Source organism: Ahaetulla prasina, chromosome 1 (assembly GCF_028640845.1).
Source record: "Ahaetulla prasina isolate Xishuangbanna chromosome 1, ASM2864084v1, whole genome shotgun sequence".
Lineage (NCBI taxonomy): Eukaryota > Metazoa > Chordata > Lepidosauria > Squamata > Colubridae > Ahaetulla > Ahaetulla prasina.
In genome coordinates, this window is record NC_080539.1 from 268,517,094 (window position 1) to 268,536,828 (window position 19,735).

At 36.5% G+C, this 19,735-nt stretch overlaps 1 protein-coding gene across 1 annotated transcript in view; it reads left to right on the forward strand.

Annotated features, from left to right (window-relative positions):
• The first annotated feature begins 536 nt into the window (after nucleotides 1-536).
• The window catches only part of USH1C (USH1 protein network component harmonin), a 52,823-nt gene continuing 33,624 nt past the window's right edge, over nucleotides 537-19,735 (forward strand). Inside the window, exons 1-10 of the mRNA XM_058165053.1 lie at nucleotides 537-605; nucleotides 712-779; nucleotides 4,679-4,822; nucleotides 6,044-6,182; nucleotides 14,013-14,121; nucleotides 14,427-14,451; nucleotides 14,969-15,026; nucleotides 17,136-17,239; nucleotides 18,201-18,285; nucleotides 19,511-19,570. Coding sequence (XP_058021036.1) covers nucleotides 537-605; nucleotides 712-779; nucleotides 4,679-4,822; nucleotides 6,044-6,182; nucleotides 14,013-14,121; nucleotides 14,427-14,451; nucleotides 14,969-15,026; nucleotides 17,136-17,239; nucleotides 18,201-18,285; nucleotides 19,511-19,570 — 861 coding nt within the window. The remainder of the gene's footprint in view (nucleotides 606-711; nucleotides 780-4,678; nucleotides 4,823-6,043; nucleotides 6,183-14,012; nucleotides 14,122-14,426; nucleotides 14,452-14,968; nucleotides 15,027-17,135; nucleotides 17,240-18,200; nucleotides 18,286-19,510; nucleotides 19,571-19,735) is intronic.

A 19,735-nucleotide genomic window follows, 5' to 3' on the forward strand; every position in this document is an offset into this window, starting at 1 on the left:
GTTGTAAAATGAGGCTGTATTGGAAAATAACTTACCACATTCCAGGATACAAAAAACATTGGAGTGATACGGTAATAGCTGTCTTCCATTACTGAGCATGAATGAACCCATGCTGTGATTTAGCATAAAGCAGTTTAGTATGTTCTTCTCTTAAGTGGCTTTAAATTATATTATAGCCACTTAACTCTCAGCAAAATGCGCAAATAATTCACTTTTACTTTAATAGAAATGAACAGACCTTGGAAATTCCCGGTTTCAGAAAAGTACCCAGAGAAGCAAGTCATTCTGTCAGGTTTTATTTATTTATTTTAGAAACAGTTAGTAGAGTGAAACTCTTGCAACCTGACACGGGGTTAATTGAACCTGCTGTTTCAGAGAGTGAAGAAAGGATAACTATTTAACAGCAAGCTTAAACACAATATCAAAGCGGGGTGGAATAATTTACTTGATTGCACATCTTCAGGAAGATGTTCACATTCAGAGAAGCCGATGAATAGCTGGTTTCGGCCCAATCCTTCATAGTTGCATTTGCAATCATGGGCTACATTAGTGAATGGCCTAAACGGTTTTTGAAAATATTTATGCAGGTATTTAGTCAATATCAGGTAAGGGAATCAGATACTGTAATGGCTTCGGGATTAATGGCAGAGGGAAAATTCTCAGCATTTCTTATTTATGAACAGAATTATAATGAAATTATTCATTTTTCAGGTTGACCTCTTAATTGATAATGAAGCAGAGAAAGATTATCTGTATGATGTACTGCGGATGTACCACCAGTAAGTCTTTGTGTTATAGTTAGTGCTTTTATTTTTGTGGTGTCTTTGCACATGGCTGGAGATAATAGGTAAACAGGGGAGGAATCCCTCTATTTTAATTCATAGTAAACTAGTAAAATCTTAAAAGTATTTAATACGAACATCAAACACCTCCTTGAACAATTGTTTTATTAAATAAAAGGCAAATGGTAGTTTAGGGAAAAAAAGTTTGCTTTATTGTATATAGCTTTCAGCAGATCTAAATGTACTGAATTTATGCTTTTACAACAAAGTCACCAATATATTTCAATAGGAATTGTGGCTCTGTAAAAACATACAAATGCATTAAAACATGAGCTCATGTTCCCAGAGCTATTTTCATAGGATCTATGGAACAGTGTTTTGAAGTAGCAGACAGATGTGGACATGGAAATAGTGTTAGCATTGAGATCAAAGGCATTAAATGAAAAATATGAAATGATTATGCTGTTGGTGTTTAGATGTATACATATACATGCATACACAAACAATAATTTTATACTTAAAGTGCCATATAACTTAAATAACAGTGCGGCAGATCCTCGTCAGCAAGAAAATATGTACTCCATTTTTGCTCTGTTTCTTTGTTTTCTCAACACAAATAAGATACAATTATAGTTTCATTTAGAATAGGTAGAATAGAGTTTTTTATTGGCCAAGTGTGATTGGACACATAAGAAAATTATCTTGGTGCATATGCTCTCAGTGTTCATAGCAGAGAAGATACGTTCATCAAGAATCATAAGGTACAATACTTTTCTATTCATTAAAAATTTAAATAGGTGTGAGCCCATTTTATTTTGCATAAAATAAGAGGAAATGTTTCTCCAGTTTTCAAAGGTGAGTGAAGTTTACAGTTTAATTTGTACCACCTCAGCAGAATGTTGAGGTAGCTGTTTTTTTGTGATTTTTCTCCAAAGATATAATTTGGCATGGTTTTTGACTACTAATTCATTTTGGTTTCCCTTGAGACTGTAATTGTTTTCCATTCATAAAGGCTGGTCTGCAGCTGTTTAGAGAAGAAAGAATTCTGATGAGTTAATTGTTTAAAATGTGGCTGGAAGGTACAAACATGTTTTCTTTGCTGAATCCTTATCTATCCTATTCTGGGAAATGTTATTGATAATTAAATATTAAATTAAATATATACTATAAAAAGTGGGAGAGAATTCACTCTTACTGAAACTCCTGTATTTGCAACTCCTTTGATAATATTAGTCCCCACTGAATTTTGCTTCTAGCCTTATCCTATTTGGTTCTTCCCTAAGGATATCTCTTTGTCAAGGTTTTTAAAACTAATACTTTTTATTTTTATTACTTGGATCAGGATTGGATCTATATTGGATTCTGTCTTAATTTATGCTTTTCATAAGGAATACTTAAAGACGTAATACCAAGGCAAATGAAACTTAGATTCCTATCCCATGATGGATCCTAATCCTCAAAAATATATGCCACTAGAATTGTATGAATTTTTAAAGTACTCCAATACTGTTTCTTTATTATTGCATCACAAATGAGCATGGTTTATCCCTACAGTCAGGGGTGAAATGCTCCCGGTTTGGACCGGCTTGCACGATCCGGTAGAGATGGTCTGCTGGTTCAGAGGACCGGTAGCAAAAATCCCTGCCCCCCCCCCGCCTCTGCTGAGCCGCACCATCAGCAGAAGGTTTTTTTTTACTTTTTCTTCAGCCGAAACATGCCTTTAAAAGTAAAAAAAAAAGCCTGTGAGGATCCTGCCCCTCAGCTGAGATCGGCAGAGCCTTTAAACTTTTTTTTAAAAAATTTTAAGGCTCCTCTGGCGATCTCACCTGAGTTCCTCATCAGCAGAATCTTAAAAAAATGTTTTCTGTAGAAAACTTGTAGAAAACCTCCTTTTAAGAGATTCTAATGCACTTACCTGATTACTGATCGACCGCATGGCTTTTTTTCCAGCCTGAAAGCCCCAGTTTCACTTTCAGCACCAGACAGAACTAATCTAAACTTAGCTAATCTATTTCATCACTGAGCAACTAATGCTGGCTGGCTTTGCTGGCTGAGGAACTCTGGGAATTGAAGTCCACAAACCTTAATAATAAAATAAAATATTTGTGCAGCTTTCTGAGATTTGGTGTGTTTCTGTAGTGTTTCACTCTAACTACACAAACACACAAAATCTCAGAAAGCTGTATGTGATATTTTGTGTGTATATGTGTGTGAGTCAATTGTGTTGTGTTGTGTGTGTGTAAAGTGTAAAAGTTGGTTTTTGGTACCTCTTATTGTTTTTTATACTTTGTTTATTATTTTTATTATTTATTGTTATTGGCCAAGCCCACCCAGTCATCTGACCACCAAGCCACGTCCACCAATTAAGCCATGCCCACAGAACCGGTAGGGAACATTTTTAAATTTCACCCCTGCCTACAGTGCTTATTAAATGGGAAAATATTTTTATTTAAAAATAAATAGATGGCTATTGTCCTTGAGAAAAACGGTGGATATGAAATCCATGCATTTGCTGGTTTTAAAATTTCAGAAAACGCAACTTTATTTGCTGTTCCATTGAAGGTTCCATTGAATTTTGTAATTGACCATTTGGAAGTATTTGATTGCTATTAATAAGGTACTGCTTGTACATCAGGCAATTCTATTAGGTTGTGCAATATCTGTGATAATATGATTGTACCATCATCCATTATACATACATTTTACATAGATGAATAGGCAGTACAGAATGAATTTGACCTTTCCAAACCTGATTAAGACTATACTTTTAAGGATTTACAGCTATCATGATCAAAATATCCCTTCCAGAAAATTTGGTATATATCTTTCTAGTTTAACCATATAATTACATAAGTGATTTGATCAAAAGAAACTTGCTTGCATTTATTTTGCACTGAAATAAGTGAAACTTAAATTACACATTACTTTCTTTCTTATTTACATTACTTTCCATTTTGCTTAGTTTTCACTAGTCATATATGCACAGATTCACACACATATACATACTGTATATATATGGAATATGCACCCAATATTATACCTATAGCTATTCTGCTAGTCCTCTTTGAGTGGAGCATACAATAAATAAATACGTTTCTCTTTGAGTAAGCAGTTGTGCAAGGTGCAGAAAAGGAGTAAAAAATACTAACTGCTAAACAAAAAGGGCATGAGATATGGAAACAGAAATACACATTAGTTGAATTTTACAGCAATGACATTCATAGTACCAGACTAGTATACCAGACTAGTCTTGCAAATCATCCATGTTTCCACTGAATCCATAGACCAATTCAATCAAATCTATTACATTTCATATAACATATCTATTTTTCTTTCATTTGTTTCATTTGTTAATTCTTACCATGTACTCTACTTATAATTTAAAACTTAATATTCCACATAAGATAGTTGTTATAAGATGAACTAATACAAGGTAGATTCTGCTGCTCATCAGTGATTTGATCACTTAAGGCAGGGGTGTCAAACTCACATCGTCATGGCGGCGTCACATGACATATTGAGACTTTTTTCCCCCTTCGCCAAACTGGGCATGGGCGTAGCCAACACATGACACATCTGGCCCATGGGCTGGGAGTTTGACAGCCCTGACTTAAGGCTTTCCTTTTTTTTTTTTTAATAAAATAGGAAAGGTGTATTAGGTTATTAGCCAATGCCACATTCTGTGCTAAATACATTATCAGTAGATTTGTTTTATAACTTTCCAGAATTTTATTCTGTACCATCCAAAAATCAGGAGGAGTCTGGTAGCCCCTTTTCCAAGTAACAAATGTTATTAAAAGTAGTAATCACCTGCTTTAACATTTTGTCAGAAGTTATAAGTGCTTAGGGAAGGTCTTTATTATGACAGACTAACACAAGTTTCCCAACTTCTGTAGATCAATGAATCTTCCAGTGTTGGTTGGTGATCTGAAGTATGTAATCAATGAACCAAGTCGACTACCACTGTTTGAGGCCATTTGTCCTCTTATTCCATTAAAACACCAGGTGGAATATGATCAGTTGACACCTAAACGAACAAGGTAAGGTTGAACAATATAGTTGACTATAGGGAAAAAGCACATAAAAGTTACTCCTTATATAAAAACCAAGAGCACACTATATATGGTCATTCTGAACAGTGTTCTGTATAACTTCATTTAATATCAAAGCATACTTTTCAAATAACTAATTATTTTTTATTATAAACTATAGAACCACTAAGAGGACCTTTCCTTCTTCTCTTTTCCTGATCATAAAATATGACAACAGATCTAGCTTCCTCTTCCCTCTGCTATCTGTTTACTTCACAAAAAATTGCAAAACATCATCATATTAAACGCTACCAAAATCCATAATAAATTCTTATCACTAAACTCCTATTATGAAAAACGCATTAACAATTCAATCAATTCTCTCCTACTTCAAATCTATTCCTGCTCCCTTAGAAAACACAGTTAAATGAAATGTGTTTTGTCTTTAGAGAGCTGGTGAAGAGCAATGAGTAGACCACGTTGGAAAATGTGTGTGTGTTTTTTTAAATATCAGCCAATAATGAAATCAATAGCCAAAGATTAATGAACATGAAGAAGAAAGCATTTTGCAATATACATGTTTGCTAAATAAAAAATTTTCTACAACAGCACAAGAGCTGAAACAGTTGTTGATATATTTCTGTATCCTTGCCACAAATTAATGAGATTGGATTAGCATAGAAACTCCCCAAAACAATACCATGTTTCCCCAAAAATAAGACCAGGTCTTATATTTATTTTTGCTCCAAAAGACGCATTAGGGCTTATTTTTTTTGTTTTTGTTTTTTTTTTGTTTACATTTATACCCCGCCCTTCTCCGAAGACTCAGGGCGGCTTACAGTGTATAAGGCAATAGTCTCATTCTATTTGTATATTTTTACAAAGTCAACTTATTGCCCCCCCAACAATCTGGGTCCTCATTTCTTGGTTAGGTCTTATTACTAAATATATTCATCTGGCTAGCAAACTTAATGGGCCTATTTTCGGGATAGGTCTTATATTACAAGCATCCTGAAAAATCATGCTAGGACTTATTTTCCGATTAGGTCTTATTTTCGGGGAAACAGGGAAAAATAAAATAAATGGAAAGCCTGAATAATGAAATTTGAGTCATACATCTCGTACTCTTTGAAAGCCTAGAACCTAATTACAAAGGAAAGAGAGAGATGTTTGATTTATAGGAACTTTTATGTTGCAACTGTAAATTATTTGATATTACAACTTCTACAGGAAACTGAAGGAAGTGAGATTGGATCGTCTGCATCCTGAAGGCCTTGGAATAAGTGTGCGAGGAGGTGCTGAATTTGCTTGTGGCCTGTTTATTTCACAGCTAATAAAAGGAGGACAAGCAGACAATGTTGGACTTCAGGTGCAGCAAAAAAATTTCTATAGCTAAAACTCTTGCAAGTACCATAACCAAAATGCATTTTAAGAAGAAAAACCCTTATCAGAAGAAAAATTTGTAAAGATTGTAATCAAACTATGCCAGCAAATCTGGAGAATAACACAACGGCCAATAAATTGGAAGAGATCACTCTGCATACCAATAATAAATAATGGATACTTAACAAATTGGGCACTATCATGCAATATCTTTAATTTCACATGCTAGCAAAATAAGATTAATGGTTATCCAACACAGATTAGAGCCCCATGTGGAAAAGAAGATGTCAGATATTCAAATCTGACTTTAATAAAGGCCAAGGAACAAGAGACAATATTGCTAATGCTAAATATATGAGAAAGCCAAACAGTATCAAAAAGAAGTCAATATGAGCTTCAATGATTATAAAAGGGCCTTTGATTATGCTAATCAAGTCAAGCCGGCAGATACAAAAGTTACCATTTGTACTTGCAACTTTATATCGCTTTGAATATCTTTTATATCAGGGATATCAAACTGGATTTCATTGAGGGCCGTATCAGGGTTGTGTTTGACCTTGGAGGGCCAGGGTGGGTGTGGCCAGCTTAACATCACTCTTGTCAGGAAGAGTCTGTGGTGATCCGAGCGCTCTGCCAGCGAAAATGGGCTCCTGAGCTCCGTTTTCAGTTGGAACAGCTTCCTGCAACCCTCTGCCAGCAAAAATGAAACTCAGGAGGGCCGCCTGCAGCCCTCCCGAGCTCCATTTTCACTGGCAGAGGCACTGCGGGCCAGTCCTTCATTGTTTCCAAGGCGGCCCCATGGACCAGATCTGAGCACCCAGATCCAGCCTGCAGGCCTTGAGTTTAACACCCTTGTTCTATATGCTAGGAAAGAATTTGACTTTCTATTACTCAAAGAGGGAAGGAGACATACATCCAAATGTTGTTTATTACATGAAAGCAACTGCTTATAAACTTACACACATTTATATTGTGAATAGTTTAGAAAACCATGACTATTATATATTAACTCATAAACTAATTCAAGAAAAGCCCAAAAGAAGAACAAATCCATGTTTAAATAGAAAGCATGTTAAGAAATATTAAATTTTCCCTGTATTATAATCAAAAATGCCTAAAAAGCTGTTAGGAATTTGCAGCAAACATAATTACTGACCTGACTCTGTTGATACGTGATTTTAAGTATTAACATAAACTGTGTTCATAATAATCTCTGAGGGACATATCTGAAACTTTCTGAAAACAAGTAAATAAGAGAAGTTGACAGGAGGCCCATTGTTCTAAATTGCTGTCTCATGATAATGCCAAATGCTTCTGAAATTTCATCCATCTGCATTATTTCATTAAATCTCCAAACATTTTCTAAGCTGGAAAAAATGTGGTCTGAGAAAAGTAATGAGCAGTCAAGGTATCAGTTTCTTCTCCTTTTTTCCATACTATTTTGATTCATCTATGAGAAATTAAAAGTTTTCTATACTGCTAAAACTACCCGCATATGTATCTGTAACTGAGGAACATTTCTAGCTCTGACCTATTTTCCTGTGATGTCTTCATTTTTTTTTTCCCTGAATAGATAAGTGTTTAGCCTTTTCATGTCATTCACCTTTTCAAAAATTCTTTTAGCTATTCTCCCGGATACAGATATCTTTGAGGATGTTGTGGGCTAAAAGGAGCTGGAAGTTATTATGGATAATAGAAGTACAGCAAAATGAGAAAATAGAAAATTTGAAACCACCACAGTTCTGCTTCCTATAGTCCAGCTAGTAAAGAGATTGTTTTCAAAAGCCAAAACAAAGCATTTTCTGTTTGATACTTTTCCTTTTAGCCCCCTAGTTCTTCAGTAATAACACAAGCAGCTTAATACATGCTGAAAATGCAAGACATAAAATGTTTCCTAAAAGTGTTTCCTTCGGCATAGAATTTTGCACATAAAGAAGGCATGTTCTACCTTATAATTCCCTCCATTCTAAAACACCTGAGAACTCAAGCTTGTTCATTGTTTCTTTTACGGTAATGATAGCAATAGCAATTGCAATTTAACCATCATCACCCATATCCTCTCTTTTTAAAAACAAAAACAAAACAGAAACCTGTAGAGATTATAGTCATGGAAAAGAATTGTCAAAGTGTGGAGTGGGAGCTTTTCAAAATTGGCTTCTGAAGGATGATTAAAAGGTAGCAAAACTATTATCCAGATATAACAAGGACAGATTACTCTTAGTTTGTCTGCCTTTATTAAATGATTACATTATTGATCAATAGGATACAGGTAGTCTTCGATTTATGACCACAATTGAGCCCAACATTTCTGTTGTTAAGTGAGATATTTGCTAAGTACCGTATATACTCGAATATGCCGATCCGAGTATAAGCCGAGGTCCCCAATTTTACCCCAAAACTGGGGTAAACTGGGGACTCAGTATAAGCCGAGGTGGAAATGAGGCACCTACCGGTTGAAACCCTCCTCCCTCAGCTGAGAAGGCTGGCGGCTCCCCGCCCGCCCCCCCCCTGCCCCGGCAGGCCTCCCCCGCGCCGTCCGGTAAAATGTGAAAAAAAGAAAAAAAAAAAAAACTCGAGTATAAGCCGTATATACTCGAGTATAAGCCGAGGGGCTTAAAAAAAAAACAACTCGAGTATAAGCCGTATAGACCCGAGTATAAGCCGAGGGGAGGGTTTTCAGCACAAAAAAAGTGCTGAAAAAAACGGCTTATACTCGAGTATATACGGTAGGTTTTGCCCCATTTTATGACCTTTCTTGCCACAGTTGTTAAATGAATCACTGCAGCTGATAAGTTAGTAACACGATTGTTAAGTGAATCTGGCTTGCCCATTGATTTTGCTTGTCAGAAGATCACGTGACCTTGGGACGTAGCAACAGTAATGAGTATGAACCAGCTGCCAAGCATCTGAATTTTGATCATATGTTCATGGGGATGCTACAAAGGTCATATGTCACTTTTTCAGTGTCGTTGTAACTTTGAACGGTCATTAAGTGAACCGTTGTTAAGTCGAGGACTAGTTGTATTCATTTAGCAAGTGCAATGTCTCTTTGCTCTGCCTTACGTCATTGTAACCATGAGCTTATTTATTTATTAATTCAGTTGAATCTGAATTAATTCACATGAATTTGGGCAGCTTACAGTTGTCTTAAAAATTAATTAATTAATAATAGCATCACATATTAGAGATTTGTACTTAAAAGTAAGAAGGGATGGAGGGGGGAAGAGGTTTAATAGCAATAAGAATTTTACCCAGTAGATGGAGCAATCATATCATTGTAACATTTATGGAGCCTATTGTTCACTCCATTATTTCAGCCTGGTCCACAAATAACAATTTGAGTCCAAATTAAAATATTCTACGCCCCACATAGTTGCTACCAGTCGTGAGATTCAAGTAATTTAACAACTGGTTCTCTGCCCTAATGATTTCTTCCAACAACCAGTTTGCCAAACTGCTCAGAAAGTTAACAACCGGTTCTCCGAAGTGGTGCGAACTGGCTGAATCCCACCACTGGTTGCTATCTAATTCATTCTAGCAGATTCCTTTGGGTTTAAATAATTGTATAATATGAATAAATAAGTAATCAATAAGAAGATAGGTCTTCCAAATTATCAGCTGCATAACTGTAACAGTCATGCTTGATACATAGTAATTGTAATTTGTAAAAGAATTTGTAAAAACCTATAGTGATCTTCTGTCAATGATCTTCTTTTCTCTAATTTCCTTTTAGCATTTTGTAACCTTCCCATTTTTAAAGGATTATATATAATTGACATTTGCACAATTACTTTTCTTTCAGTTTATTTTCAAGCACAAGCATGTCAGGATTTTATAACACAAGCAGCTTAATACATGCTGAAAATGCAAGACATAAAATGTTTCCTAAAAGTGTTTCCTTCGACATAGAATTTTGCACATAAAGAAGGCATGTTCTACCTTATAATTCCCTCCATTCTAAAACACCTGAGAACTCAAGCTTGTTCATTGTTTCTTTTACGGTAATGATAGCAATAGCAATTGCAATTTAACCATCATCACCCATATCCTCTCTTTTTAAAAACAAAAACAAAACAGAAACCTGTAGAGATTATAGTCATGGAAAAGAATTGTCAAAGTGTGGAGTGGGAGCTTTTCAAAATTGGCTTCTGAAGGATGATTAAAAGGTAGCAAAACTATTATCCAGATATAACAAGGACAGATTACTCTTAGTTTGTCTGCCTTTATTAAATGATTACATTATTGATCAACAGGATACAGGTAGTCTTCAATTTATGACCACAATTGAGCCCAACATTTCTGTTGTTAAGTGAGACATTTGCTAAGTACCGTATATACTCGAATATAAGCCGATCCGAGTATAAGCCGAGGTCCCCAATTTTACCCCAAAAACTGGGGTAAACTGGGGACTCGAGTATAAGCCGAGGGTGGGAAATGAGGCACCTACCGGTTGAAACCTGCCTCCCTCAGCTGAGAAGGCTGGCGGCTCCCCCGCCCCGCCCTCTCACTGCACCGGCAGGGCTTCCCCGCGCCGTCCGGTAAAATGTGAAAAAAAGAAAAGAAAAAAAAACTCGAGTATAAGCCGTATATACTCGAGTATAAGCCGAGGGGCTTAAAAAAAAAACAACTCGAGTATAAGCCGTATAGACCCGAGTATAAGCCGAGGGGACGTTTTTCAGCACAAAAAACATGCTGAAAAACTCGGCTTATACTCGAGTATATACGGTAGGTTTTGCCCCATTTTATGACCTTTCTTGCCACAGTTGTTAAATGAATCACTGCAGGTGATAAGTTAGTAACACGATTGTTAAGTGAATCTGGCTTGCCCATTGACTTTGCTTGTCAGAAGATCACGTGACCTTGGGACGTAGCAACAGTAATGAGTATGAACCAGCTGCCAAGCATCTGAATTTTGATCATATGTTCATGGGGATGCTACAAAGGTCATAAGTCACTTTTTCAGTGTCGTTGTAACTTTGAACGGTCGTTAAGTGAACCGTTGTTAAGTCGAGGACTAGTTGTATTCATTTAGCAAGTGCAATGTCTCTTTGCTCTGCCTTACGTCATTGTAACCATGAGCTTATTTATTTATTAATTCAGTTGAATCTGAATTAATTCACATGAATTTGGGCAGCTTACAGTTGTCTTAAAAATCAATTAATTAATAATAGCATCACATATTAGAGATTTGTACTTAAAAGTAAGAAGGGATGGGGAGTGGGTGGGGAAGAGGTTTAATAGCAATAAGAATTTTACCCAGTAGATGGAGCAATCATATCATTGTAACGTTTATGGAGCCTATTGTTCACTCCATTATTTCAGCCTGGTCCACAAATAACAATTTGAGTCCAAATTAAAATATTCTACGCCCCACATAGTTGCTACCAGTGGTGAGATTCAAGTAATTTAACAACTGGTTCTCTGCCCTAATGATTTCTTCCAACAACCAGTTTGCCAAACTGCTCAGAAAGTTAACAACCGGTTCTCCTGAAGTGGTGCGAACTAGCTGAATCCCACCACTGGTTGCTATCTAATTCATTCTAGCAGATTCCTTTGGGTTTAAATAATTGTATAATATGAATAAATAAGTAATCAATAAGAAGATAGGTCTTCCAAATTATCAGCTGCATAACTGTAACAGTCATGCTTGATACATAGTAATTGTAATTTGTAAAAGAATTTGTAAAAACCTATAGTGATCTTCTGTCAATGATCTTCTTTTCTCTAATTTCCTTTTAGCATTTTGTAACCTTCCCCATTTTTTAAAGGATTATATATAATTGACATTTGCACAATTACTTTTCTTTCAGTTTATTTTCAAGCACAAGCATGTCAGGATTTTATAAATAAGCAACTCTAAATATGCTAGTGCTGATGCAAAACTATTGTAATGCTTGTGAGGTAGGTTTCAAGCTTTGGTGGGGAAAAATGGCTATAGTAGGTCTAAGAGTGACAAGAGGGTCAGATAAGATGTGGGACGAACAAATAAAATAAAAAGGGACCAATAATTGTTTCCTGGGATAAAAGTGGACATGGGGAAGTGATATTTGCAGAGTCAGGGACAATAATACATTACCTAGCATCAGGATAATTTACAATTATTACTCTGTATAATTTACATTCCTAAATCAGCTGCATCACAGCTTTCATGTAAAGTTCCATGTGATGCCCAAGATACTGAACATTTTTTATAGTTGTATTCATTGCCAATGGTGTATCAATGCAAGTATCTTTTAACTAATGTATCCAACTTTTTACTGCATGGAATGCCAAAGATCCACTCTTCAGAAGCTTTTCCCCAGCAGCAGGAAATTAGTGGAGCGTACGTGCTCCCTTGCAATCCGTGCCTATTATGTAATTCATTAACATAAAAAGAGGGGTTCAGTGATGAGAGTCAGCCAGTTTGGGCCAGTTCGAGTGAACCTGTAGTTAAATTGCTGGCTCCGACCCCCTTCCAGAAGCTCCATGTGCCCCATTTTGACTCCCAAGTAAGTGCAATGATGCCTCCTAGGCCCAAAACATCACGGGGAGGTGCAGCACCCACCCATGGCCTAGTTTCACTCCCAGGAGGCTGCAGAGAGGCCCACTAGGCCCAAAATAGGGCACAGGGAGGGCAGACCCTCCCCCCTGAGCCTGTTTTTGCTCCCACGGGTGTGCAGGAGGCCAAGTGCTGCTTGTCCCACTCCCTGGCCATGCCCACCATGGCCACACCCACCCAGCTGGTCATTAGAGCAGAGAACTGGTTGTTAAATTATTTGAATCCCACCACTGGATGGGTTGCGCTGTTGTAGATTGTCTCTATTCAATAGGGCCCACTTTTCTTGGAAATGCTGTGTTGAGAGTACTATTCACTATTTTCCAAAGAAAATGTTTTTTTTTCCTAGAAAAATATTGCTTTTTCAGAAAAGAAATAAAACCTATACTATAATTAAATATATGAGTGTGTTGCAGGGTTCTAGAGTTATCCTTCTCTAATAGAAGGGTACCTTTCATTTATGGAAGCCATTTTGACACAATCAGTACTTCTGTTATTAGAAATGTGGGGTTGGTGATTTTCACTGATTTACACTTACAGTCCTTGGTCTATCAACCATGGTATTTTTCGGAACAAATTTGGCTAATGGTATGATGATGGGAGGAGAGAAGCTGGAAGAGATAAGATGGAATTAGTAGCTTCCTATGGAATTGTCCATGAGTAAACTCAGCTTAGTGTTAGTAGATAAATGTATTTACTAACTTTATTCACTCAGTCACATTCATTTCTTTATGACCTAATAGATATCATTTCACCAGCAACATCTGTAATTGCACTTTTTAGATTTTGTAAAATCATAATTGAGTTATCAGTAATAGTATCTAATTGACAGTGTTCACTTTTTCCAAGGATCAGGAATTTCTTCCCTGACTCTTGCCTTTATGTTACCTTCACGTTTTGTATGGTAGCAAAAGTAATAAAAATCTAGATATAAGGCTCAACCACAGTGGCAGACGTATTGAGAAGAGTAGGCCCTGCTACGGCAGCCATTTTATGTTCTGAAAATTCGATTTACATTCAGGATCCGCCAATGTACTGTAAAGAAATTGAACGAAGGTTAGGCTTGTAGAGCCAGTTATTTATTCCTCAGCAAACATCGTCAGCTACGACATGTTTAAGGAACTTTATGTGGCTTGCAACTTTTTTTCTTATGCATTCTATCCATTTCATAATTATATCCCTCTGTACCAGAAGCAACTTCTTTCCAATGTTGATTTCAACTGTATATTTCTGCTAAAATATGCTATTGAATTTTGATTGGTTGATTGCTTTTTATTTAAGGTTGGAGATGAGATTGTTCGAATTAATGGTTACTCTATTTCTTCATGCACTCATGAAGAAGTCATCAATCTTATACGAACAAAGAAAACAGTATCTATAAAAGTGCGACGTAAGTACACCATTGCTTTGAGATTTTTTTTATTCCACTTTTATTACTTTATAGGTAACTCAAAGTGACAAATATACCTAATATTCCTTTCTCCTCCTATTTTCCCTCACAACAACAACCCTGTGATGTGGGTTGGGGTGAGGGTGAGTCAACTAGCCAGCTTTCATGGCTAAGGCAGGACTAGAACTCAGAGTCTCCTGGTTTCTAGCCTAGTGCCTTAGCCACTAGATCAATAATTTTATGTTAATTAGATAAGCTAAATGTGAACATTTTGTTAATCACCTTTAAATATGATTTCATTGCAGATGTTGGGATGATACCCGTTAAAAGGTAATGCTTTTTTCTGAAAACATATCTTTTATGTACAGTGTAGATCATAAATACTGTAGTAATTTTCAGTTGTATTTTTCAGTTGGTTAAAAAAAGGTTCACCTACAAAAAACTAAAAGACTTTATACATGCTGTAATATAGATATAAGTAGTAAGCAGTAGTGAACTCCAAATTGTTTTTGCTACCGGTTCTTTGGGCATGGCTTGGTGGGTGTGGCGTGGCTTGGTGGGCGTGGCTTGGTGGGTGTGGCAGGGGAAGGATACTGCAGAATCTCCATTCCCTCCTCACTCCTGGGGGAAGGATATTGCAAAATCTCCATTCCCACCCCATTCTGGGGCCAGCCAGAGGTGGTATTTGCCGGTTCTCTGAACTGCTCAAAATTTCTGCTACTGGTTCTCCAGAACCTGTCAGAACCTGCTGGATTTCACCCCTGGTAGTAAGTCACCCAGCAGGCATTGATTTGATTCTGATACATATCAGTCTTACATCTTGTCATCTTCATATCTTTTCTTTTAGTTCCCCAGATGAGCCTCTCAAGTGGCAATATGTAGATCAGTTTGTATCTGACCCTGGGGTAAGATTCCCATTCAATCTATCACAAATTATATCCTGTGGTCTTAAAATTCTTTTTAAAACACCTGTCCTCATTACAGATGCTCTGCACTCATGTTCCTTGCCACTGGACCTCACTGACTGGGACTGACAAAAATCGATATCAAAAATGTCTGGAAACTGCTGGGTTGTTTAATGGGATGAGATTTACACCTATATTTTTTACTGAGTGACAGCTTACATTTTTGATGTTGCAATTCTTCATAGAATTCATAGAAATAGACAGTGCTTTCCCTCATATTGAAATCTACACGATTAAAATACTAGGAGGTGCAATGAAAATTCTGCAACCAACTCTTAATGTTTTAAAAAACGTGAGGGTATTACCAGAATAACTAATTGAGATGTAAAGATGTAAAGATTGCCTGATAAAATGTCTGTTGCTAAGTGACTAGTTTGTCGCCTAGTCTGTTGTAGCCATTCAAATCTGGATGCCATCCAAGTATGTGGACTTCAACCTTTATACGACTTAAAGGTCAACTATCTGGAGGGTGCCCAGATAGGAGAACTTGGAACTGGCTGAAGAAAATGCTTACTAAATAGCCTCCAAAGATTAAATGGTCCTTTAAAAAGCAGATTGGCTATAATGGCTAAAAGTCTGAATGGGAAGATGTGGCTTTCCAAGTAATTTTTGAGCAACCAGTCTTTCTTACTGTAATATGATTTGAGAATATGATGGGATAAAATTTGTATGATAAAGAGCGAGAAAGAAACCTCCATTAAATTTAGTTTTATTAGATAAAATGCACACTAAAATGAAGATTAGGTAATAGAAACCCTTAAGATTCATCCTTCCCACAAATATAACCTGATGAGAACAGAGTTTGGCAGTGGGCGTACAAAGCTGACTATTACAACCCAGAGGATTGATAAGACTTAGAGTATTCAGGTTTCACTTTTACGGATTATAAGATACATCAACAAATTGCAGCTTCCTGCAATAACAGCAGTGGAACTGCAAAAAACTGCACTACTTGGAACATCGTATATCTTAAGAAGGTACTTGATTGATACCTAGGGCATTGGCAGCAACCCGTATCAACCATTAGCACCAGTCAGTGGTATTTGTTATACATTTTTGAATGTTTCATGTTTAATGAATAAAGTAAATAATAATAATAATATCATTTTTGTGGAAACAATTATATCTATGACAATATGTTGAAGATGCTTCCAAAATGCTTAACGTAGCCACTTTTGAGATTTAGAAAGGCTAAGACTATAGAATTACTTTGATAACTGAATGAGAGATAACCATGACAGTCTGAAAAGCCTTATATCACAACATATTGTTATTGATGTAATATGTGTAATATACGGGAGCTTCAACAAATTATGCTCTGCTGAATGACCTTAATCAGCTTTTCTTTACTCCATTTACTCCATTCCAAATTCCATTCATAGTTTTTTTTCCTTCCATACCCCCAACCCCATCCCAGGTAGCATTCCATCCTCCCTGCGTAGTCTCAGACTTCCCTAGAGTTGTGGATTTTTGGAGTTTTTTTAAAAACAGTTTTCCCCCTATTGTTTTCTGTTTTGAAAAAAAAAAAAGGTCCTCCTCAGTCTTCTGATTTCTCCATTATATAAATGCTTAATTCAGTGCCATTAAGAGAGGTGCTTTAGGATTTGAATATATTTAGCATATGAGATAATACCCCCTCCCCAAAAAAAGATCAATCAAGCATTTTGATGGTTGAGGTAAAAATGATCTGCCCCCATGCCAACTTGGCTGCCACTGAATATAGGTTCAGGCAAGAAGATGGGATAAAAACTTCCCCTTGTAATACAAAGCAGATTATCTGGAACATACACATCTGTTGTCCAGCAGAGGTGAACAGATATGGAGTTGTTATTACTGCCTCTCTGTGCAACTGCCCCATTCTCCTAATCTCAGGCCTAATTTTTCCAATATGAGTAAACAGTTCATCTAGACTAGAGCTTGTGTTTCACCCTGGACTGCAGATGTTTATTAAACTTAGATTCCATTTGAATTGGGAGAGGGAGGCAGTGGGATAACATCTCTATTTAACTAATTGCAGTTTAGCAATTAACCTGTTCTCTCTTATCTTAGGATGGTCAAAACAGCATTGCAGGTCTTGCATCATCCGGAGGAAAACATCATAAAGAAAAGAAGGTTTTCATTAGCCTAATTGGTACAAAGGGAATGGGATGCAGGTAAGCTACAGCATTTTCTTGTCACTTGTTTCTCCAGGAAAATGTAGTTAGTGGGAATGAGCCATTGATTTCATTTAATTTCAATGAAACTTGACACGCGTGCAGAGCTTTAGATTTGATTCCAAAAAGATGCTTTGAAGTGGCTCTGGGAAAAGAAGCAAAGAGTTACAGAAGGGTCTGTGTTCATAGTCTAGTACACGGGTGTCAAACCCGATAGCATCATGGGCTGGATTGTGACATATCGCGACCGTTTTTGTCTTTGTGGAGCCAGGGTGGGCATGGCCTGTGCATGACGAATCCAGCCTGCAGGCCGCCAGTTTGACAGGCCTGGTCCAGTACTTCAAAATATGTTTTTGGATCAGAATATGAAGTGCTGCATAGTCCTGTTAAACATGTATTTTGCTTTCACATATAAATCATTAAGTATTAAAAGGACTGATTTTGGCATTTTTATTGTTTTAAATGCTGGTACAAATTATTAAGCCCTAAAGCAGAGATAAACTACAAATACCATGTCTGCCTTCTGGATTGGCATCTCAGTTCTTTAGTCTTTGACTCATGTCATTGTGGACATTTTTATTAATTACTGATTCATGACTTGAAAAAAGGTAAGAGTGTCACTTCATTGTAAAAGTAGTTTTCTTTTCACATGGATTAGAACACTTTAATTCTCTTCACTGAATTTATATCTCTTCATAGATATAGATCCAATCAAAACATTTGTGTGATGCAGTTCTTATTTAAACACACAAATTTCACAATAAAGTTCTTCATTTTATTGTAATGTATTGTAAAATGAAGAAAGTGAATATTTTACTTTCTTATCCTTTTTCAGAAAAATCCCAACCTACCAGATTAGGTTTGGTATATAGGAAGATTGCGGAGAGGGGAATGTGATCAGTCTAGTCTTGATATGATTGCCATTAATTAGTAATTTTATTTCTTTTATGTTTTGTTCCAGTATTTCCAGTGGCCCTACACAAAAACCTGGCATTTTCATAAGCAACGTTAAACCAAATTCTTTGTCTGCTGAAGTAGGATTGGAGGTGAATATAAACCATACAAAATCTAATTGGATGGAAATGTTTTAATTTGGAAGAAGTTCTAATGGTTTTTCTCTAATCATAAAAGTTTGGTTTGTGAAATTGGTTTTGAAGGGGAATGTATATTTTATACCATAATTATTAGCCATGTTGAGGACCATTTGCTAGTGTAAATACAGATTATCAATTAATTAAATAAGTGTGGAGGAGAATTCAATCACGTGTCCCAGAAATTAAAGTAAATAATGAGGAGTTTAACAAAATTCTGATAATTATATACATCTATCTTGTTGCATTGAAATGATCTAATCTCATGGATTAGATTAAGCAATTCACTTACCTTTCCTGGAGCTGTATGGTTTTGAAATTTTTAAGTCTCTAACGCTCTGCAGACAAGTTGCAAAGAACTCAAGAGAAGAAAAAGAGGAAGAAGGAGAAAAAGGAGGAGGTCTCCCCCAGCCTCCAATGCAAGCAAATATAGGAAATCACATTTTTCCAAGCAAAGGGTGCATTTCATACCTTTCATTTGATCTGCCAGAATAAATAAAACCTTTTTTGACACAAGGGGAAAAGATCCAATCTCAAAGGAGGAGATCTATTTTGTTTGTTGTTGTTCAATCACTAAATCTGAACAATATGGTCCATAGTATGCCAGGCTCCCTGTCCCTGGAGTTTGCCCAAATTCATATTCATTGTGTCAATCACAGTATCAAACCACCTCATCCTCTGCTGTCACCTTCTCCTTTTGCCTTCAATCTCATCCAACATCAAGATCTTTTCTAGCGAATCCTCTATTCTTATTTAGTGTCCAAAGTATTTGAGCTTCAGCTTCAGTATCTGTCCTTCCCAAGGGCAGTCAGGATTGATTTCCTTTAGGATTGACTGATCTCATCTCTGTGCAGTCCAGGGGAATCTCAAGAGTTTTCTCCAACACCACAATTTGAAAGCAAGGGGATCTATTATCAGATTTCATTGAATAGAAAATTCTGCAGTGTTTATCTCTTAAATATTGAATCTGACACTAAATAAGATAATCAAAGATAAAGCTAGCTTATAGGAAGCTGACTATTCCAGTATTAACCTTCTTTCATGAAAACTGTGTGGGTATATGCATCTGTGCATGCAGATATATGTTTTAATGGGAGAAAGGACAGTGAAGAGTAGCTTTAAGAATCTGCCTTATTTCAAGAGTTTTCCAAAGCAAAGATTGTTTATTGTTTTTTTTTAGGTTGGTGATCAGATTGTTGAAGTAAATGGTACAGACTTCTCTAATGTGGATCATAAGGAGGTAATTAAAACCCAAGTGACCCTACATGACATAGGATCTGGTTACTTGAGGGACTGTTCCTGCTTTCTATTGCATCTGCCCAAACAGTTCATTCTGGAAGCTATCAGGACTCTGGAAGCTCACCTTCTCTGTAGCAGTACCTGCTCTCAGGGTGGGGCATGAAGT